At 50.3% G+C, this 24,197-nt stretch overlaps 1 protein-coding gene across 26 annotated transcripts in view; it reads left to right on the forward strand.

Annotated features, from left to right (window-relative positions):
• The window catches only part of CAMK2G (calcium/calmodulin dependent protein kinase II gamma), a 2,374,050-nt gene that overhangs the window by 734,452 nt on the left and 1,615,401 nt on the right, over positions 1 to 24,197 (forward strand). For all 26 annotated transcript variants that reach the window (XM_069610663.1, XM_069610670.1, XM_069610673.1 and 23 more), the window contains exon 6: positions 191 to 263. In XM_069610663.1, the coding sequence (XP_069466764.1) occupies positions 191 to 263 (73 nt within the window). The remainder of the gene's footprint in view (positions 1 to 190; positions 264 to 24,197) is intronic.

Below are 24,197 nucleotides of genomic sequence, written 5' to 3' on the forward strand. Positions count from 1 at the left end.
AGCATTACTCCTTTTTCTGTCTCCTGGTGCATCAAAGGCAATGTGTGCTTATAAAGTTGGAAACGTTTGCGTAAATTCGCATTGCTCTGTGCAAAGGGCAACTCATTGGTATCTTACTGATAAACCGTTCTTTGTTCGAGTTATGTTACACTAATGCTCCCTAACGCATGGTGTCTTCTATATTTTGCAGTCACTGTATTCACCAGATCTTGGAGAGCGTGAACCACATCCATCAGCATGACATTGTGCACCGGGATTTAAAGGTAACTCTTGCTGCCCAAGCTGGACCAGATATGGTCAATACTGAACCACCACGGTCATAAGAGCCAACAAATGGAGACAGAGGGAAGATCATGTTGATTAAGGGTTTACCACAAAGGTCACCTGGCTGCTTATTTTATTGCATGCATGAAATTAGTTTGTGGTTCCTATGAGGTCTTGTCATGCATTCGTCCAGAAAGTTATTTTGGTGGCTTATGAATCTGCTGCAGATATCTGTGGATATCAAGTTTGCAGTTTGGAAATAAAGTGGTGCAATCTCAGCGTTTCCTCTTTAAGAGAAGGGAGGATGGAATAAGACTGAAGTCTGTTAAGCAATAGTTTTGTTACCTACATTGTACATTGGCATGTCACTCTGAAGGAAGTGATGTGAGCTACATCTGCAAACCTATTAATGCATTAGCTTTTGAAGTCCCATAGACTTCACAACAACTTTTTCAGTTTACACTTCATTGGGTGAAGGACTAGCATGCATGGAATCCAGCTGTGGAATATCTTAACTAAACCATATCCAAGGGACCAAAATAACTGCTGAATGCAGTCCCCATTTCTAGTTGATAGTTGCATTTTAAGAAAACAGTCTTAATTTCCCTGTTGAATTTAACATGTTTCGAAGGTTAGGCAGAGGCAATGTTAATGTGGACCCTTCATTAAAATTACTGATTTTTTAGCAACCTATTGGTTAGCAGGACATATTTTGCATTTTCCTTGCACAAAAAGTGTTTTGCAGCCTCTATGTAGTGTTGGTACAAAGTAGTGATTTAATGGTATCCCTACAAAATATCCCCAACAAAAATATTGCTGTACATATGGCAGTTTGTCTCGCCATAGGCAATATTTTTTGGGAGGATAATTTGTGGGAGAAGGGGTGTCCCCCGCACATTTTAAAATAATGCAGGGGTTGCAGGGTGTCCCCCGCAGGGTCCATGGGTCAATATCGCCGCAAAAATCTGGCGATATTTTTGTATTGCAATATTTTTGCGGGGATATTAACACATGGAACTAATTTAATTACAGCCGCTAAGGTTTGCTGGCTTTGTCAGTGTGACACTACAAAATAAGTTGTCACAGTTAAATGCTTGCCGTCTCCAATGTTTCTGAAGTATTCCACAAGCTTCGCAATAGCTTCCTGCCATACGTACAATGTGTCCCATACAAAATAAGTTTCCCTGTTAACTCGGTGTGCTTCATTCATGATAATGGATGCCTACTGTTGAGTTTAGGACATTGACAACTGAAATCATTGTTGTCTGTCTTCACCCACTACATTTTCTAAACAATAGTGTCTAGCAGCTGTAAATTGGAGGTGGTACTGGACGGTTGCCTTCAGACTTTGTGGATGTGGTTGAATTTTTGGGCTAGGGCTCGATGTTGGCCATACTCCTACGTCCTGTCCCCTTTCCTCCATATTGTATGGGCGTTCCTCCCTAGGGATGGGAACAGAGCCTTTTTCACCAGGAAAACATTTTTTTACACTTTAAATTTAGTTGCGCGCAGTGGTGCAGCCCCGAGAGCATGCGCTCCCTTGACTCTGCCCACCAGCGATACACCTCGGTCCTCTTTTCTGTGGTGACGGGAGCGGACCTACCTCACCAACGCAGTAGTTGAGGCCTTTCTGTGGCTTGTAATACCACGCGTGTCAAGTATTCCCCAGGGACAGCTGTCCCTAGAATTATTTTGCACTTTTTAGAATGTGATGTAGACCGTCGTCTGGTGCCTCGCCCCTCCCTGGTGCAATGCCGGATGCAACAGGTTTCAGCAGGTGCCCGGTCAGTGACAGTTCTTGCCCTGCGTCAGTCCTGCACATGCTCTGTCTCCGGTGCCTAGGCTAAGACCACAACTGGGAAGGTTGTACTGCGTGCACCGATCTTACGCTCCGGTCTCTGAAGAACTGGCTGGCTAGGTAGCGAGAGCTCTTCAACGGATCTCCTCTGGGCCATATAAGAGTACGTAAACAGAAAGACTAAGAAAGGAAGAATATTGTTCTCAAAAGTATCCCCGCAGGGCGACTCCTTCCCAGGGAAGCGACCTAGAGGGGGAGGGGCCTGGTACGCTGTGTTACTGGTAAGGGTACCAAGGCTCTGATAGCGAGTGGTCCACAGACTCTCCCTGTCCTTTAGCTGATGGGCCATGTGGATGTAATATCTGGCTAGATCCCGAGCGTCTTTGCTCTGATACTGGGCTTAGGCCTGAGGGGGGACACCTAAATGCAGTGATAAAAGCACCACCAGTACCATGTCTGAGGGCGAATTGCATACCGGGTCTACACCTGAGGTTTTTTAAAAAACTTTTCTTTATTGGCATGGTGAGAGAACAGACAATCAACACATTGTACGGCATAGCAAGAGTAACAGATACATACATAGTAGTGCAATATATGGGAATGTTAGGCAGGTACCGGATGGTCCATTGCCCGGATCCAAGCAGCACAGCAGTGGATTAGTTTACATCACCGGGAGGAGGGGAGGACAATAGTTCTAAGTCGTCTTTGTTATTTAAATATGTACAAAATTCAGTCCACACAATTCCTGGGACGGGATGCCAGCGGGAAAGTATTGATGTAGTCCTCCTCGCACGTTTGAGTCCAGGTGAGGGGCCTCATCCACATCTCAAACGAGGGGTGGGGGATCGGCGCTTCCAACATTGTAATATGCATTTTTTGGCTATTATGGTGGCAACATTGAGAAACCTAGACATTTTCCTCAACTCCGGGCTATCCCACAGGCCGAACAGTGCAGCTAGGGGATCTGCAGGGATACGGGACGCTGTGATGTCTGAGAGAGCTTAAATTATGGCCTTCCAGTATGGGCCCAGCGCGTCACAGGACCAGACCATATGAGTATGATCTGCAGCAAGAGAACCGCACTTAGGGCAGGTGCGGGCCTGGGTGTGTGCAAACCTGTCCTGTCTTTGAGGTGTGTAATATAGTCTGTTAAGGAGCTTGTATTGCATGCACCTATGCCTGGCATTCAGAGAGGTAGTTTGAGTGTGTGTGCACATTTTCCCCCACATTGCGTCCGTGATGGGGAGGCCCAGCTCCTCACTCCACGTATCTCGCGCCTTGACTGGCACGTCTGTGGGGTCGGCCATCACCAATTTGTACAGCGCGGACACTATCTTCCTGGCACCAGCCGAGTTGGATATGTATTGAATCTCAGGTGAGTCTGGGGGCTCATCTGGGTATGAGGGCCATCAGGCGCGGAACGCCACCCTCAGCCTGTAGTATTGTAGCAGTTCCAATGCGGTACCTAGGTGTCTGGGGCGCCACGTCTGCAGAGTGATAAACTTCCCGTCAGGGTAAAAGTCGGTCAGGGCCCGATAGCCCAGATCATGCCAGTGTTTCATTAAAAGCTTATCTGTAGGGCTGAGGCCCGGGAACTGCCAGATGGGCAGCCATTTGTAGTACGGGTGGTGGTCGGGTTGTATCTGCAAGATATATTTCCAGGCCCTGACAGTAGCCGCTACAGGGTCTGCCGGGGCGTCGGCGTGATGTGTGGTGGAGAATGGGGGAGAGGGTGTTAACGCTCTCGCTCGCTAGTTTCTCAAGCTTCACATGCGGGGGGCGGTCGGAGAACCTGTACCAGTATGTGGCGTGGTGGGCCTGCGCAGCTGTCCAATATTTGGCAAAATCGGGGGTGGTGAAACCCCCGTTACCATAGGGAAGAGTCATGTGTTGCCATTTCTTACGAACCGCGCCAGAGTGCCACCGAAATTGGGCACACGCAGCGTGTAAGTTCCTGAAATATCGCTTTCCGGGCCAGATCGGCACATTTGTGAAGACATAGAGGAATTTAGGGACCATAATAATTTTGATTAGAGATAGTCTACCCGACAAAGAGAGTGGGAGACTGCGCCATTTCAACATTTGAGCCTCAGCAAGCTGCGCCACAGCTGCATAGTTGTCCGCCAACAGTGAATCTTTAGTGAGGGACACCTGCACTCCAAGGTACCTGATGCCTCTCGGTGACCATCGGAGGGGGAATTCGCAGGACGGTTGTGTAGTGGACGGGGTGAGCGGGAAGATTTCAGATTTGGAATAATTTATGGTGAATCCCGAGAAAGTGCCAATTTTGGTTATGTCTCTCAATATTGGGTCTAGGTGGGCAGCCGGGTCTCTAATATATAGGAGCACGTCATCGGCATATAGAGAAATTTTCTCTGGAGTATCACGGAGACGTATACCTTTACGCGTATGTTTGTCCCTTACGTTATCAGCCATGGGCTCTATGGCGAGCGCAAAGAGTATTGGAGAAAACGGGCAGCCCTGGCGGGTACCTCTGTGGAGGGCAAAGGGGGCTGAGGCCCTGGAGTTGACCAGGACTCTGGCTGCGGGGCTTGTGTAGAGGAGTTTGATATACGAACTCATGCGTGAGCCAATTCCCATTTAGTGGAGCACCGCCCACATGTATTGCCATGACACCATATCAAATGCCTTCTGGGCATCGAGGGTGACCGCCACGGCCTGTGCATTGGGGTCAATTCTAGCCAGAACATTGAACAGGCGACGGATATTAAGGGCGGTGGATCTGCCGGGCACGAAGCCACTCTGGTCGGGGTGGACTAAGTGGGGCATAATGTGGAGAAACCTATTGGCAATGATCTTGGCAAATATTTTTGTGTCAGTGTTGTTCAGAGAAAGGGGCCTATAAGACCCACATTCGTCCAACTGTTTACCTGGCTTGGGTAATACAGTTATAAGCGCCTCACGCATGGATTGCGGTCGGATGTTTGACTCTAGGGATTCGTTCCACACCTCCAGGAGTCTGGGTGCCAGAATGGCTACATGCTCCCGATAAAACTCCGAGGTGAGGCCGTCCGGGCCTGGCGCTTTGCCCCTAGGGCAGTTCAAGATGACCGTGGTTATTTCATCGGGGGTGATAGGGGCCTCAAAGAGGTCGCTGGTCGCGCGGGAAGAGGAGGGTCATGGGGATCTGATCTAACAGGGCATTGGTGTCTTGCAGGCCGTGTTCTTGCTGGGGGCCATACAGGGTCATATAGAATGTGGTGAATGTCCCAAGGATATCCTGGTCGGACCAGCACATGGTGCCTCGTGTGTCCTTGACGCAATCAATGCAGTTCCTTCCCCCCTCAGTTCGGCCCACTCTGGACAGTGTCCTACCCAGCCTATCCCCCTCACCATATGTCCTGGCCGCCACAGGGCGGGTGAAGTACCGAACTTCTCTTAGGGCGTGAGACTCGAACGTTTCTAATTCCGCTCTAATCTGTTCCAGTGCGGTTGGGGAAGGGGAGGTGGCATATACCCTCTCAAGCTCTTTTAATTTCGCTTCCGACTGTTGCAAGCTATTTTTAATGGCCTTGAGGACCCCAGCCTCTCTAGATATGCACATCCCTCTGATGAAGACCTTGAATGCCTCCCAGCGCACTCCATCGGAGGTGTCATGCCTGTTACACTTGAAGAAGGTGTTGATGTCAGCTAAGATATCGGCTTTAAAGACTATGTCTAGCAGGGCCTCCGACTTAAATCTCCAAGAGGAGCGGGGGGGCTGGTCGTGTCCCAGTGTCATCTGGAGTGTTACCGGTGAATGGTCCGATGGTGTGCGCGGTAGTATCTTGGTCTCTATGACCCTGCCCATCATGCAGCTCGATATGAGGAAAAGGTTGATCCTGGAGAGGCTGTCGTGTACCGATGTGTGGGTTGAGAGCTCTCCATGCATCTCTGAGATCTAGTGTGTCAATATGGGCGTGTAACCTATGGGCAGCGCGTGATGGGGCTCTGCGGGCCGTCCCGGACCTATCCAGGTCTTTGTCTAGGATCAAATTCATGTCCCCGCCCCAAATGATGGGAATCCCAATATATTTCAGAAGCGTGGTGGTGATGGCATCAAAGAACTCGGGGGCATCAAAGTTCGGGGCATATGTGTTCAATAGGAGGCATTCCATATTAGCGAGTAAGCAATGGAGGATCACATATCTACCCTCAGAGTCAATATGGCTGGAGCGCAGGGAAAACTGGACTGACTTATGGAATAGAGTAAGGACCCCCCTGGATTGGATGGAGTACTTCGTATAGAATCTGTTGTTGCCCCACGTGGGGGCGAGACATGCTGCTAGGCGCCCGAGAGCGTGGGTTTCTTGGAGAAAGAGGATTTTGGCGCCATGTCACTGGGCATAGGCAGGTGTCCTGCGGGCCTTGGTGAAATTGCATAGGCCACGAATATTCCATGTGACAATGTTCAGAGCCATAGCAATATATTATGGAACATCCCAGTAGTAGTATTCGTAAGGATTTTTCCTTATGCACTTGCCGTGTGCACAGTAGTGTTGAATTGAAGTCATGCGTCTCTCAGCCATGTTTTTAACTGTTAACACAACCCCAATTACGCCACCCCCACCCTCACTGCCCAACCCCAACCTGCAGTGCAGATCCCCCACCCCAAAACACACCCGAAGCCCCTTGGGCCTGCTCTGACCGGAAACCAAAGGTCAGAGGACCAGATCCAACGTGGATAGGGCCACATCCTAGCCCAACAGGGGCCAGTCAATAGAAAGGACAAAATAAAAGTGAAAGCAAACATTGCAACTGCAACGGGGGGCGCTGGTGCCGTGCGGCCGGCATTTGTGGCTTGATGTGGGGCAGCAGATGCTGTCCCGAGTGTGGTATTGCGGTAAAACAGGTATCATAGATAGCCTCCGAGACCAGAGAGGACCCTCTGGTAAGATGACATCGCAATAGAGAGCAGGGCACAGGGATAGCTCCAGGGGCCAAGTGAGGGAGAAGGCAAAGAAGCAGTTTAGAGTTTAGGAGCTACCCCGTGGCCCGCATACACATGGCAATAGGCCGCAGTTATTGAGTGGACACGGTGGGGTTGTCATCAACACATCAAAAGTCATGGATCCGTGGACATTTTTATAACATCGTAGGCTGTGTTAGTCTATGGCGTGTGGTCGGCTCGCGGCCCGGGAAGAGGTATATGTAATTCAATGAACTTCACCACTTTGTCAGGGACAGTGAAGAAGAAGATCTTACCATCATGGGTAATCTTTAGTCGTGCCGGGAACAGGATGGCGTAGGGGACATTGTGCTCCCTGAGCAGCTTTTAGACACCTAAGAACTGCCGCCTTTCCTTCTGCACCGCCAGCGAGAAGTCCGGGAAGATTCTAACCGTATGGGCTTCAAATCGCAGGTCTCCCTTTTCCCGTGACAGGCGGAGGATGAGATCTCTGTCGCGGTAGTTGAGAATCTTGGCGATAATGGGTCTGGGGATGTCGCCGGGTCTGGGGCGCGGAGACAGGGCCCGATGAGCCCGCTCGACCGTGAAATACGGAGAGAGGGTAGGGTCGTCCAGTAGGTCCTTGAGGAGTTTCTCCACTGCGTCCTCATCCGCCCCTTGAGGGCATTTTCAGGGACCCCGATGATGCGCAAGTTGTTCCTATGGGAGCGCGACTCCAGATCGTCGCACTTCACCTTGACACCTTTCATGTCACGCGTTAGGGAGGCCACAGTATCCTGGAGCGCGGTGATGCCATCTTCGTTCACTGAGATCCTATTTTCAGCCTCGGTGATCCTCGATCCCGCCTGGTCCACTCGAGCCTTAATTGAGGCGACATTAGCATTGATGTCTAATTTTTCATGGCAGGAGGCAAAGATTTTAGCCATGGATTCCATTAGTAGGGTGAGGTCAGGGGCCTTGACCGCTCGGTGCAGGGTTAAGTCTGGCTCGTCCTGTGGCGCTGACTCATCTCGAGGGACCGCTTTAGTGTACTTGTCCATTGTACCTCCTTGGGCCCCCGCCTTATTTCTGCTAGGCATTGTCGTTGTGGTGGGCCCGGTTGCAGTGAGGGCCCACTTATGGGTAGGATAGAGAGCTGAGACGGGCCGGGGCCGGCAGTCTCAAACGCAGTGTCCTTCGGTGGTGGCAGGTGGTTGAGGGCAGGTGGGGGACCACCGTGGATAGCAGAGAGTCAGCGGTGGAGCAGCAAGGCTGTGATGGCGAGCGATCGCAGCCTCCTTATGTGTACAGGTTGCGTGGAGGTGCCAGCGGGATCTTTCTTAGGAGGGCGCGTGCAGAGGCGGCGACACTGTCAGCGGGAAAGTGGGCAGACAGTATGGTGAGGGCCGCTTCCTTATGACAGTACAGGCCCGTAATATCGCAGACAGCGGGCAGAGGTCTCGACGCCCACCGCTCCAGCCCCCGCTCACCTAGTCTGCGATGAGATCCTCCGTGTTGTCGGTGCCGGGGAGGTCGCGATGATCACTGACGCAGTAGGTGGCATCCGCAGTGTGGCGGCGTCCGCAGCAGGTCCCCCAGGCACCCGCCGTGATTTCACAGAGCGGCAGGAAGCAGGAGCTAGGAGGGGACCCGGGAGTCAGGCAGGCCAGGCGGGAGGGCCGGATGTTATGCAACCGCCAGGGCCGGGTGGAGTACTAGGCCCAAATCCGACAGGGCCGTCAGTCAGGTCCCAGGTGGGCCGATCGAGACCAAAATCGCACAAAATGTCCAATGCATTGGCAGAAACAGCTCGGCCAGCCTATAGTCCTTCACAATATCGGGAACCGCAGATGGGAGCAGATGAATGCCAAGGTCGCACGGAGCTGAAACGCTAGGCAGCCATCTTGGGCTGCTCCACAGCGCCACCCTACACCTGAGGTTTAAGGCAAACCTGAGCCTATGCAATCTGGCAAACAGGTGGAGGCCGAAGCAGGTTTACCCACAGATGCACAAGCCGCTCGGGAGGTGGTACACAACAAAATGGCAGCCAATCAAAATGGCAGCATGTTCAGAAGTGCGCCTTCCCAGCAAGCACCAAAGCCCAGACTTCACAGGATGGTCTCCCATGTCCTCACAGCAGGTCACATGATGTACTTCCTACCAACTCCATTGGGGCAAGTGCGCTATACGGAAGGAGGCTACTCCATACCAGACACAGCTCAGGGAGAACTCCGCTTTACACGCCCATCCAGACAGCTGTGCCGGTACTGGAGCATGCCTCACCAAAGTGTGAATGCTCTTTTGAAAACTTCCTTGTGCTCAGGAAATCTCCAAATTTGGAGTATTCTCAAGGGAATCGTCCAGGACATGATCCTGCCTATGCTCCCTCAGCAGCTGGTTCCAGCTCCACCAGTACAACCACAGTCCCAGAGAACAGTGGTGGCATTGTCTCAACCCCTGTAGACCACGGCGCAGCCAACCGGCACGTCTTAAACCCCACTTCCAGTGGCCGCCGCCCACTACACCGCCAGCAGACTCTGGGGACCCACAAGACACAGCAGACGGTACAGATGATGATGATGAGGAGGAGGAGGAGGAACAAGACGACACCTCCTCTGCAAAGGCTTTCGATGACATGTTAGCCAGAGTGCCATAGTACCTGGGAATTCTTCAACCACAAAAGGAGCAGCCAGAGGTGGGGTCCTAGATGAGGTACTGACCATCTGCTCATCAACCAGGTTGGGTACACTGCTACAAAAGGATGTGGAGGGTGGGCAAAACCCCATTCCACGCAGCCAACCAACAAGTGGCTTGTAAAAAAAAATATCCTGTCGGTGCACCCACAACCGCACTCATCAGTCATAGCGGCAGCGGCAATGGACGGCAAGCATCAGGCTTCCACTTTGGCCCTTTTAGGCAAGGAGAAGGTCCTAGAGGCCTATGGAAAAAAAGGTGTATTCCAACACCACTCTCCACTTGCGGCAGACCAATGCAGATGCAATGCTAGCAGATGTAAATCAGTAATGATGGAGGGAGATAGCTGAATTCCTCCTAGACATTCCGGTTTACAGACAAGTTTGTTTTAAGACTGCCACAAGACATAATGGAGTCATACGTGGCTCATATCGATACAGCAGGCAGGGCCATCTGCATAGCTCCAACCATGAGGCGGAATGGGTGGCTCAAGGCCACTAAGTTTAATCCAGACATCGGGACCGTAGTCTTGACCTCCCATGTGACGGACGAGACCTTTTCCACTCTTCCAGCGATTCATAGTTGGACAAGAAAACAAACAGCTCTCAAACAACCAAATCACAGGCTATACTGGCAAAACCGGCTGCTACGCGCTTTACACAATGCCAGGTGCTATCTGACAGAGGTTGTACCTCTGGTGGTTTCAGCGGCTTCCAGGACCGCCGCAGTAGATAGCCTGACGGGTACCCCCGCCAACACTGGGGCAAACAGTAGAAAACATCCCACAAGGGCTTCTTCCAGTGCCCCACCCAGGTACCAACCTCAGAGGGAAAGAGGCAGTGACAGGGCTATAAAGATCCACACATCTCCAGTGGGGGAGGCTTGCCCTTCACTTTCAGTCCTGGCGGACACGGTTCCGGTCCTGTGGATACTCCGTGGTATCCCAGGGCTTCCACCTTCCTATAACCCCCCCCCCCTCCCACCACACACATACATACAGACAGACTGGTACGCCATCTCTCCTTTGGGAGATTTGCTCTCTGGTAGTGAGCAAGGGCATAGAGTAAGCCCCCCACCCCCAGCACAGAGGCTTCGGGTTTTGCTCTCGTATCTTTACAATACAGAAGAAGAACCAGGTTGGTTATGCCGATATTAGCATAATTGACCTAAACACATTTGACAGCATAATTAATTTTTACCTTTTTTTGGTCAAATAAGGTGGTGGGTAAGGGTCCAGATTAGGTTGAGGGGAAGTGGTGAGGGTTGCAGGGGGTTCTCCCCTGGCATTTTAGACCAGAAAAATTGTCAAATTAGATCAAATGTGATTAGGTCAAATGTTTTAGGTCAAAAAGACCCAAATCTGTTACGCTAGCATTGATAGTGGGGTCCCTGTGTGGGGGAGACTGGATGTGCTCCCTGGATCTGAACGATACATATTACACGTCCAGATTTGCCAGCCCCATCAGTCCTTCCTATGGTTTCTGGTCATGGGCTTGCACTTTCAATACAGAGTCTTCCCGTTTGGCATCAACTCAGCACCACAGGTGTTTACAAGACTCATGAATCCAGTGGCGGCACTACTCAGGTCAGAGGGTTTCTGTGTATATCCATACCTCGACGACTGGCTGGTTTGCGTGGAATCGCCAGCAGAAGTCGAGAATACAACAGCCAGGCTAATGCATACACTCTACAAACTGGGGTTCTCCAACCTAATGAAGTCGCAGCTGCAGCCTACACAGTTCTAGACTTTCTATGGGTCATATCTGGTATACGAATGCAGAGATGATATTCCCCACTGCGGGCAAGGTTGCAGCGATCAAAGCGACTATGGCATTTTCGCAGCAGGGTGCTGACTTCGGCATGGTGGTACCGGCAATAGCTGTGGATTATGGCAGCTTGCCTCCTGGCAGTGCCTCATAGCAGGCTCAAAATGAGGAGTTTGCAGCTTCAATTTTCAGCCACAAGGAGCCAGAATACCGGGTTCCAAGCAGCGCTAATTACCATACCAACACATCTTCACCAGTACCTACTATGGTGGAGAATGGACATGGCAGGCAGGCCGTTCAGGCAGCCTTGTCCAGCATACACCATTATGGCGGACTCCTCCCTTGAGAGATGGGGGGGCGGGGGGCACTCTGAGCAACTAGTGTGCACAGCATATGGTCCAGAGAGGACCACGAAAAACACATCAATTGCCTCAAAATGATGGCAGTATGGCTAGCTCTGAAAGCTTTTCTCCCGACTATCAACAGCCCAGTCTGTATTCAGACAGACAGCCCTACTTGCATGTACTACCTCAACAAACAGGGAGGCACCAGGTCTCCACCCCTGTACAGGCGAACTATTGTGAAATGGGAATTTTGCCTTGATGAACAACATTTCGGTCTTCATCTGCCAGGGGACTCCAACCTAGATGCGCACAGGCTCTGCAGGCTTGGGATCGACAAGTGAAAGTGGTAGTTGAACGAGAGGGTCCTGGGGAGAGATCTTCAGCTAGTGGGATCATCCACAGATACACCTATTAGCCACCAGGTGCAAAGGAGGTGTCACAGTTTGTACCCACCGGTCAGACGCCTAGATCCGGGCTGGGACCTCAATGTGGTTCTGAGCGCTTTGGCTCATAAACCATTCAAACCCATGGCATCGGTAGACCTTATACTAGTCGCTATTAAGACCGCCCTCTTGGTGGGCCTTAACTCGGCGCGCAGGATCAGTGAATTCAGGCCCTGGTGGCACGAAAGCCATATATTCCACTTTTCTTCGGGACATAGTGGTGCTAAGGACACACCCCTCTTATCTCCCAAAGTCGGTGTAATTTCACTTTAATGAAGAAATAGTATTTCTAACTTTTTTTCCTGAACCTGAAAGATGATACAGTAAAGGTGTTACATTGTCTTGACGTCAGGAGAGCGCTGAGATTCTACCTGGACAGAACAAGGGGCTTCCGCAAATCGGGTGCCTTGTTTATTGCATTTGGTGGGTCAAAACCAGGGTGTCGGGCGTCGATAGCTAGGTGGATGGTTATGGCCATCAAGAAAGCCTACGAATGTCAGCGTATGACGTTGCCAGCAAACATTCAGGCTCATGCGGTCGGGGCCAAAGCAACAGCAGTGGCATGCCAAAGACACTTGCCATTGCTGACGACAATCAGCAGGGCGGCCACATGGATTTCACCTTAGCCTTCTGCAACCATTATTTCTTGGACGCCAGTGCCAGACCAGATGCAACATTTGGCCAAGCGGCCCTGAGAAATGTGTTTTCTTGGAAACAGCATAGTCTTTCCAACCGAGGGCTTCAATCAGTGATAATTGCCCATACGATATGAAGGAAAGGGTACGGGATGTAGGAGTAATTATAAGTTACTCACCGTAGTGACGAACGTACTCCTAGTCCATAGTCCACTTTCCTCCATATGTCCCACCAGACTCCCTCTTAAAGTAAAAACCAATGTTGTCATGCACTTGTAATATAGCCAACGCGTCAAACGGTACTGAGGTGTAGCGCCAGTGGACGGAGTTCCCTGGGCCATGCACTTGCACACATACATTTAAAGGGCAAAGACCATTTTTTTCTGGTGAAAAACGTTCAGTTCCTGTCCCTAGCAAGGGACACCCATACGGTATGGTGGAAAGGGGACTATGGACGAGGAGTAAGTTTGTTGTTATAAAACCTTTATCTATGTTCAGGACATCTTTTAGGTCAAGCATCTTCAAGATTCTCAGCACTCCCCCATTATTCTGTGTGATATTTGAGGTCATCTTTTAAAACCATCACTGATCGATCCAACTATGTGCCCATCCCTTGTGAAATGTCCACTGTGATGAATCAAGAGTATTTGTCCCTTCTCCCCCTCTGAGGCTAGGCAGGTGAGCCTACTCCACAAGACCCTCTGTGTTCTGGGGAAGTGGGACTTTTTTGGGAGTGACTCTACTTAGTGGACAGCAACTCTCATTCCCACAGGAAACTCCCTATGCAAGCCACCTTATCTGCATATTTGGGACTCTCTTCAGTAATGGAAACCTGCTCTTCTTTTGTTTGGCTCCTGACCATGCTGCATCAAACATGACACCAGAAGGAAAAGGGAATATCCCTTTAAGAGCAAACTTGCATGTAACCTGGAAGAGTGGAACGCAAGAGAGGTCAGAGAGCCATTTGCAGAGGAAGCCCTCTGACATGGCAATGCCTTGGAGCGGCGGAGCAGACTGGAGCCGCTGAGCCTGTGGCAATCTGAGAAGCTGAGAATGCCCGACAAACGCCAGAGACCTGGCTGTCCTCACAGGCGCTCTTCTAGTTGGGCTGAGTGGGGAGTACTGTATGATATGGTGGTATGACCACAAAAGCACCGTGGTGGGCTTGTGGCCCGTCCAATTATGCGGACAACCCCAGAGGCAAAACCTCCCATCGGCGAACTCTTGCAGAGAGCAGCAAAGGACGACGACCCGAGCGAGCGCGTTAGCCCGAAGCACCACGCGCGATGAACAAAGGTACCCTGGTGGAACAATGGAGGAGGCCATCTGAGCGTATTTTAAATAAAGGAACATGGGAAAACTACAATACTGATGTTGTGACATTGATAAAGCATAAAGATATTTCTGATGCTTGTGAATCTGCTTAGACTTGCATGCTGTGCATATAGTCCGACATCTAGTGGTAACCGCAGAGTATTGCATTTTGTCTTTCGAGGATCGAGAGGGGACTATGACATGGGCGAGCCTTTAACAATATCCCTAACGTTACGTGTAGTGTACCCAAAATCTCTCACACGTCGAGGTCCCTCAGATTGTTTTAAGTAGGGAGAGTGGGGCCTGGGGGTTTTCAGTTTCTTTCAAGAATGTATTTCCTTCTCCCCTCTTTGCTCTTCTGGTTTTGCCGTTGGCATAAACCTGAGCTATGGACAGGACACCCTTTAAATTTGGCCCTTCTTCTAAAGGCAAGTACCCCTGGAAGAACACGCACCGGAGGTTCAATAAGTGTCTGCCTTGATCATCACGAGGCGTAAATGATCAAAGAGCGTCGGGTTAAACAGTGGGTGGCCTACCCCATGATGCAGGCTGAGGGTAGCTCCCCCGCTGCCAGAGACGCTGAGAGTGAGGAGGGGTTAAGCGCCGCAAATGGCTCCGATACAGATGCCATTGACCTTTCATCGGAGCGATCGTGCTCCGAACCATCTGTCCCTGGCCCTGGCAGGCAGGACGATAGTTCTGCTATGGGTAATTTACATCCCAGCAAAAGGGACGCTCCTGCTACTCCTAAAGGCAAGCACCCAACCCCCAGTGCCGCATCGACTGATTGGTTGAAACGGTCTAAGCACCAACGGGTACGACTAGCTACTTAATGGCACCTGCCGAACCACGCAGTTGGCAGCCCACCCTGCAACCGCGTAAAGTGGCATGTGTCCGGGCACTCCACAGACAAGGGCGTTAACACCAACATTCTCAAGGCTGTCGAGACCCCTACTAAGAGCGCGCCACCACATAAGGTTGCGTCAATATCTACGGCGAGACCGATTGAACAGCCGAAACCCCTCCCGGAGATGCGGAACATCCGCGAGAGTCTTGCAAAGATTGTTTCGGGGGCCAATAAGACTAAGGATGCGTCAAAAGACGCGTCCACATGTCGGGGAAAGGCGGGAAGAATACGCTGAGAGCCCCCAGCCTTTGTCCAATACTCAGACAAATCTCAAAGTTCTAAGCAGGTAGATCCCCAGGAGGAGCCCCCCCCCCCCCGGACACCCGTGGCTCCTCTTTATGGATCAGGCATAGGTTTGAGGGGTGTATGGATAGGCTGGCAAAGTTTGTGGACTTCTCTGAAAAGTTTACCACGCCCCCAGAGGCCTAGTGCGGAGGAGATTTACCCCATAGTGTCTATATTCCAGAGGATCTCTGGCCCTCTATGAGGAGGTCATTGACTTGACGGATCAAGAGGTTCCTCATGACCCCTTTTTTACAAGAAGATGATCCCTTTGACCAGGCTGCTGATTGGGGAGATGAGCCACTGGTGAATAACCCACCATGGTTGTCACCTACCAATACCCCAGATCCTGACACGATATGCATGGATTCTCCTGCCTCCCCACCTCTGCGACAGGCATCTCCCATAGATGACCAGATGGCATTTATTGCCATTCTGAAAAAGGCAGCTGAACATTTTCAAATAGCCACGCAAGAAGCTGTGCAAGACCCCCGACATTGTGGAGGATATTCTAAAGGAGAAGCTACCTGCCAGCCAGGCTATCCCTTTGCTAAACTCCATTAAACGTTGCATTGGCCCTTCTTTACTGATGCCTTCACAGACAAGGGCTGTGAAGCCACGGGTGGAGAAACTTTTTGACCCATCCCCTACAGACGTACTCTATATTCAGGGGCATGCCACCCCAGATTCTCTAGTGGTCACTACAATAAGAAAGGGAGCAGGGGTACTCATGTCCACGGGTTGGGCACCGCCGTACAAAGACTGCAAAAAGCTGTATGCTCAAGGAAACCATGTCACTAATGCCGCAGAGTATTCCACCAGGATTTCCAACAATACCACGCTGTTGGCCAGTTATTGCGATGTTCAGTGGAACCTGCTAGAAGAGGGTCTGAAAGTGGTCCCCGAGCCAATACGTACACGGCTGCTCACGCTTGTGTCAGAGGGTAGACCAGTAAATCATAATTTCTGATGTTTGTCAATCTGCTTAGAATTACATTCTGTGCATAGTCCGACATCCAGTGATAACCGCAGAGTATTGCATCTTGTCTTTCGAGAATCGAAAGGACGTCGACATGGGCGTGCCTGTAACACTATCATTATGTGACGTGTAGTATCCCCAAGATCCCTCACACGTTGAGGTCACTCAGATAGTTTTTTTCGGCCCAGATATATGGTCGCCCTTATTCAGAGTTCGTAAAGAACATTGCTATTGTCCAACGACCTTTGGTCGAATAATTCTATAAATATAGTTAAGATCACCCCTCGCGTCCCTTGTCTCGACGGCTGTTCCAGTTTCTGCCGAAGACCTGCGAGATGCGATGGGCAGTGATCCTGTTGGCGTTGCCAAACACGTGGCCGGGCCTTCCGCCGGCCTATACAGTAGGGAGAGTCTGGTCGAGTGGACATTTCTTTTCAAACTGAAAATGCCTTTCCCTTTCTGCCCTCTTTCCCAGTTGGTCTTAGTCACTCTGTGTAACCTCAGCTATGGAGAGGACTCCATTTAGATTTTGCCCTATTGTCAAGAGCGAATTCCCATGTAAGGATAAGCCCAGACGGTGTAACCGGTGCTTGCCCCTCGATCACAAAGAGGAAAGGTGTGCAGCCTGTAAGCTCCTCCGCCCCAAGTCTTTGAAGGAGCGTAGAGTAAAACGGTGGGCGGCCTACGATATGTCCAAGGCCGGGACTTCTCCCACTGCCGCTACCACCGAATGTGACGACGGTGAGAGTGACTATCAGACCTCCGAGCCGGAGATTGTTGACCTTTCGACGGAACGCTTGCGTTCTGCATCATCTGTCCACAGCCCTGATAAGCACGGCGTAAGCTCTGCTATGGGGAAGTCACACCCTGGCAACAAAGACGGACACGTGCATGGCACTAAGCACTCAACCCCTAGCCTTACTTCGACTACGTTGAAGAAGACTTCGGCACCAACGGGTGCACCGGTAACTCTGGTGATACCCGTCGATCGCCGAGATTGGCAGCCCTCCCCGCAGCCGCGCCTAGCGACTGGGCAATCCAAGACAAAGGGCGCTACCCCAAAAACACATAGTTCTGTCGACACGTATCACAGGAAGGCGTACAGCAATGATAAACCGGGGACTCAAGACAAGGTCTTATCACCACCGAAAGTTACGGCACTACCGGAAAAGGTGGCTGATGGGGGGGGTAAGGCCCTGATCCTGCTGAAACAGACTCCCTTACAAGCGTCAGATGTACCTGCGTGCCTCCCGACTGGTGAGGACGTTGAGGTCAGCCTGGCAAGAATTGTGGCCGCCGATTCTCAAAAACGGCAATCTAGGGACTCTCTGAAAGTTTCCGAAAGGCCCAAAGATCCGACGAGATCCAAGGATAGTGTTCAGAAGTCGAGAGGACACAGGGATACCCCACCTTCATCGGTCCCGCCAGAGGACTTCTCTGAAGGAGTGGAAGGACTTTATTCGACGTTAAGGCACAGATCTCTACCTTTTTCGACAGAAGAAAGTGCTAGGGACACTTTTTCGATGGAAGACAGAGAGACACCTTTCCACCCCTAGACTGTTCTAGGTCATCAGTCTGGACTAGGGAAAAGTTGGAGGACTGCATGGAAAGGCTGCACAAGGTTGCTTCACGTGCAGAACAACCTAGACCAAGAAGGCCAAGGGAGGAAAGCCCTGTTAACCCTAGAGCTAAATTCCCAAGGCTTTTTGACCCCTCTTTATAAGAGGACATATATAATTATGACCTTACTGAAGAAGACATTCCACCAGTTAAGGTGCAGGAGAATCCTTTCTATAACGAGGAGGAACATGAGCCAATTGCAGCTGAGCCCATTGAAGGCTGGGGGGAGGACCCAGATGTGGATGACCCTCAACCATGGCAGTCCCCAGTGCCACAAGACCCAGACAGATGTTTTGGCCTTGGACTCTCCTCAGAACACCCCTACAAGAAATCCCTCTCCCATTGATGATCAACTAGCATTTAACGTAATGTTACGTAAGGCAGCTGATCACTTTAAAATTGCCACTGAAGAGGCAGCACCTAAAGCTGACTTTGTTGAGGATATGCTCTGAGAAACTGCCAACCAGGCAGGCCATCCCTCTCCTCAATTCGATAAAAAAAATGCCTGGCTCCATCTTTAAATACACCGGCTCTTATGAGGCGTGTAAACCCAAGAATTTAAAAACCTCTTTCCCCTTCTCCATCAGACCCTCCATATATCAGAGGTCATTCCACCCCAGATTCTTTGGTAGTCACTACCACAAGAAAATGAGCAGGGGTTCCTTTGTCAACATGCAAGGCTCCCCTTGACAAAGAAGGAAAAATACTTTATGCCCTGGGTAAGCGGGTTACCACAGCAGCAGCATACTCTACGCGTATTGCCAATAATGCCACTCTATTGGCCAGTTAAGCAGATGTGCAATTGGCTTTAATACAAGAAGGCCTACAAGAGGCTCCAGAACCTCTACGGACACGCCTACTTACCACAGTCTCTGAAGGTAGGCAAGTTAACCAAAGCATTTTAAAGAACACTTTGGATTCTGCCGAGACGGCCAGTCGAGCCCTCGCTCAGGGCATTCTCCTCCAAAAACACGCGTGGCTTCGAAATTCAGGGTTTAAACCTGAAACGCAAGCGTCTCTTATAAACAAACATGTGGAGGAATCCAACTTGTTTGGAAAGGGGGTCGATGAGGCCTTAAGAGACCATGTAAAAAGAACATGAAACCCTAAAATGTTTGGACCAAATTACTCAGAGACCTTCCACAAGGCGAGGATTTGGAAACCGGTATTTTCGTGGCCAACGCTCCACTCCTCAACAAAACTCTTCAGGAAACAACTGGAATTCTCCACAAGGGACCAACACTTACAATACCACGTTACCCCCAAAGGGGACAGCGCCGTGGTAAGGGAAGGGGCAGGAACCCTACGCCCAGAGGTTCTCCTGCCTTAGGTTCCAAATGACTCGAAATTTTGAGTCCCCTCTCCGATTGGCGCCGGCTGGTATCATTCCTGAAGGCATGGGAGGGAATAACCACGGACCACTGGGTGCTAAAAACTATAGCCCACAGGTACTGTGTAGAGTTCAACTGGTCCCCAAAATACAGACCTCCATGACAACGAAGACTAACACCAGAATATCTTCACATACTTCAAGAAGTCGAGATACTGGAATAAAAAGGAGCTATAGAGATCGTACCTCTATCACAGGTAAAAGAGGGTATTTATTCAGTGTAATTCCTATGATGCACTCTGTGGTTGACGGCCTTGACGCGATTAACCTCCCTACCCTCATAAACGGGGCCCGACTCACTATAAAGGACACACCCTTGATGCCATCTTCAGCTCCCACAACCTGATACATCTTAACCCTTCCACCCCTATCATCTGGTCCGATCACTTCATTGTCTCCTTCGCCATCCGCTCACCCAACCTGCCCCTCTTACCCGAACCAGAACCTCCAAATCTACCCGAATGCTGGAAGAAACTAAAAATTCTTCCAGACCTAGCCGATGCCCTCCTCCGAGCTCCTCCCCCCACCCGCCTACCCAATGAATGCCTATCCTCCGACGCCTTTGACTCGTGGCTCAACTCCTCTCTAATCCCGCTCACCCCCTCTTGCAAACCATCAGCTCGCCTTGGCCTCTTTCCTAGATGGTTCACCCCAGAACTGAAGAACACCAAACAGATACATAAATCCCTAGAACGCAAATGGCAGAATGACAAAACAGCCCTGAGCAAATCCACCATGGCCCGGCACCATCGCCACTACAAAGCCGAAATCCGGAAAGCTAAAAAAGCCCATTACAACTCCCGAATCCTAAACTGTAAAAACCCCACCAAAGAACTTCACAAAGCCATCTCCAAATTCACCAGACCATCATGTACCACCACACTTCCCACCCCCTCACAATCACTCTGCGACTCACTCTCGCTACACTTTTACACCACAGCTCTCGAAAGAACAAACTCTCTAAACAACAAACTAGTTCTCCTACACCAACCAGGCAACTCACCCACCCTTCCTACCATCCCACCGCCTGCAACCGCAACCCAACCGACTTTCGACTCCTTTATTCCAATATCAACTGACCAATTTCTCAAACTTCTCTCTGCCTGCAAACCTTCCGCTTCCCCGCTGTACCCCTGCCCTGCCACAACCCTCAAAGACATTTTCGCATCTACCTGTGCAGGAGAACACGCAAGAACCATCATAAACGATTCCCTCTCCTCTGGAATCTTTCCCGAAGCGTTCAAAACTGCTCATTTCAAGCCTCTTCTAAATAAAACCTTCCCTCAAGCCCAAAAACTACTGCACCATCTCAAACACCAGGTTCCTTGCCAAACTCATTGACCGAACCACCTACTCCCACCTACTCCCAACTAAATGCCTTTGTCGAAGCCAAGAATCTCCTAGACCCCGGTTTTAGAGCACGAAACGGAACAGAAACCACCCTAACCTCAATCTGGGATGACTTTAAAAACACTGCTGATTCTGCGGGAGGCGCCGCAAAAATCCTTCTTGACCTATCCGCCGCCTTCGACACAATCAACCACTCAATCCTCCTTGGCCGCCTCCACTCCCGAATCCGTGGAAATGCTCTCAAATGGATAGCATCCTTCCTCGACAATAGGAACCAAATAACCCTACTCTCGACCTATGCTTCCCACGCCCGACTAGTCAACACTGGAGTACCACAAGGAGCATGCCTATCTGCCTCTTGTTTAACCTCTATATGTCCACCCTCCCACGAATAATCCGCTCGCACAATATCTTATGCTATAACTATGCCGATGACACACAACTAATCCTAAAACTCGTGAATTCAAAACCAGACTGCCAACCCGACCTCGCTTCCTGCCTCCCTGCCATAGATCACTGGATGACCACAAACGACCTCCTACTAAACCCCTCCAAAACTGAAATCATGGTATGTGGCAACACCGAACTTCTTGCCCACCCGCTACCCTGGCCATCTGCCATGGGCAATCCCCAGACAACCACAAATTCAGTAAAAAACATTGGATGCACCTTAGACTCAGACCTAACCCTCTCGCTCCAAGTCAACGTCGTCTCCAAGTCCTGCCACTACCACCTTAAAACTCTTAAGCACAGTTTTCCATACCTCTCCTTTCCCAACTGGACTCTCTGCTGTCCAGTCAATTGTTATATTAAGACTGGACTATGCTAACCCCCTCTACCTCAGAGTCTACGCATACCAACTGTCTAAAAGAGTGATAATGTGGTAAGAAGAGTGTGGCGCGGAGGAAGAGTGTGGGGCGTGGAATGGTTGGAGTGCATGGAATGCAGTGAGCATGAAGGCGCTCAATCTCAAGCACCTACTGAAAACCACTATATCACATCACCACGCTTACTCTCTCCTATACACCGCCACTCAACTAGAACACAGCGATACTATGACACATTCGGTATAGCTATTCTCATACCAACACCTATCACATTCTTCCCAGCATCCTAACTAAACACAACTGGCAGCACAACAGCCAGCCTAGGAGTTTTCCTCGGGCCTAACACAGCCACAATCCTTCTGGTATCCCCCTGCCAGAACTAACACATACTCCTGATCTCCCAACCACCACACTTACCATTAAGAAGCAGCTATCATACAACTGCCACAACGGCTGCACACCTATTCCGGTGCACACACGCACCTTATAACTCTCTCTCTCTCTCTCTCTACTGACTTCAACTACGGTTCCCGAGGGCGTTCAACCTACCAGCGCCTTGAGATCATACCAATGGTACATAAGGCGCTATATAAATGCAAAGTAACATGACATAACATGTGCCCTGTGCTAGACCTGATCCCAGCGAACAAATTTGTCAAACCACAAAAGTTTTGAATGATAACGCTACAAGAAGTAATCCCTCTTCTAATGCTAGGAGATTACATGGCAGCATTGGATATGAAAGATGGATACTTTCATATTTCAATGTTGCAGGCACACAGGAAATACTTAAGGTTCATGATCGAGAACAAACACTATGAGTTCAAGTTTCTACCCTTCGGCATTGCCTCAGCCCCAAGAGTATTTACAGAAGGCAGTTGCAGCAGTTCACCTGCGCAGGCAAACCCTCCCAGTACATCCTTACCTCGATGACTGGCTCATAACAGGGGACTCCTACGGAACATGCCTGTTAAACACCCAAAGGGCCTACTCTTCAGTCTGGGATTCTCCATAAACGAGACAAAATCCAATCCAGCCTAGACCCCAGCCAAGTCGAGCAATTTCTGGGGTCCCTAATTAGGACAGAAGACTACCTCGTCTTCCTCTCCAACGAAAGGGTTCAAAACATGCGGTTTCAGATCCCTCAGTATGTAGCCAGCCGAGAGGTGACTGAATGCAATGCGACTGATGGGAATGATGGCATCTTGCATATACTTGGTCCTTCGCACGTTTACGCATGCACCCCATGCAAGAGTGGCTCAACAGCCAGTGGTGTCAGCCCAGCGGACAATAGGACGATTTAATGGTTGTCTCGGCAGCCCTCGTTTTCTCTCTGAAGTGGTGGTCGAGGAAAAACCGGGGTGGGGGGCGCACCGCCTTCAGCAGACCGCGCCCATTTTTTGGTCCCCAGCGGTAGCATCCAACCACATAAACCTGTTGGAGCCATTGGCGGTGTGCAAAGCTCTGAACGCTTTTCATGCACAGTTGCAGGGAAAGACAGTACTGATCCTCACGAACAGCAAGACAGCCATGTACAAGCAAGGAGGCACTCACTCTCCAGGGCTATCCAAACTGTCCCAGAACATTTGGAAGTGGGCTCTCAAACACAAGATGTTCCTACTGTCCCAGCATGTTCCAGGGGAACTCAATCTTCTGTCAGACTTGCTCAGCAGAGACTTCCCACTACCCTTAGAATACGAATGACAACCACACAGAGACTTTGTCTCCAATGTTTTCGCAGTATGGGGATTTCCAGAGATAGACTTGTTTGCAACTCTGGAGAATTCACAATGCCCAGATTACGCCTCCAGGTACCCTCAGAACCGATCCAAGGGTAACGGTCTCTGGATAACCTGGTCAGGGAAATTTGTTTGCTTTTCCCCCCCACGACTCCCCTACTCAACAAGATTGCTCACAAGGTGCACCAGGAACCAGTCAGCATGATATTGGTGGCCCCGATGTGAACCCGCCAACCCTGGTTCTCCTATATGATGGCGATGTCACTCTCTCCTCCAATGAAACTACGTTGCCCATACAACATGCTATCTCAGGACGAGGGGGAAACACTTCATCTATGCCCAACACTCTCAATTTAGCGGTCTGGCTCCTGAGGTGATAGAGTTTGGGCATCTCCAACTTCTGCAGAGATGCATGGACATTCTTAGAGAAGCAAGGAAACCGAACACCAGACATTGCTACTCCAATAAATGGAAACGCTTCGTCATCTGGTGCAATTCCAAGAGCATCAATCCCATTGACTTCTCTCCTACTCTTATTGTACTATACCTGACGCACCTACTAGACTCTGGTCTAGTTTTAAATTCCTTGAAGGTCCACTTAGCTGCTCTGGCAGCCTATACCACGTCCCACCGAAAGGTGTTGTGGTGGAAGATCCCAGTAATTAAGCTTCCATGGAAGGGTTTAAAATACTTCTTACCCCGATTTCTAACTCTGCTCCCGGATGGGACCTAAATGTGGTATCAATATTCTTATGGGGTCTCCTTTTGAACCTATGCACAAACGTTTTTTTTTTATTAGAATAAACAGGGTTTCAAAATATCAACTTCTAGAGCCCTGCAACCACATTCACGGTCAGTTATATGTCGCGTGCTTCTGAAACGTATCGGAGGACGAGTTCCCCACCTCTGTTGTAAGCATAAATTAGTTGACTTTCACACAATAACTGTACCACACGT

This window comes from Ambystoma mexicanum, chromosome 8 (genome assembly GCF_040938575.1).
Source record: "Ambystoma mexicanum isolate Mex_15411 chromosome 8, UKY_AmexF1_1, whole genome shotgun sequence".
NCBI classification, from domain to species: Eukaryota; Metazoa; Chordata; class Amphibia; order Caudata; family Ambystomatidae; genus Ambystoma; species Ambystoma mexicanum.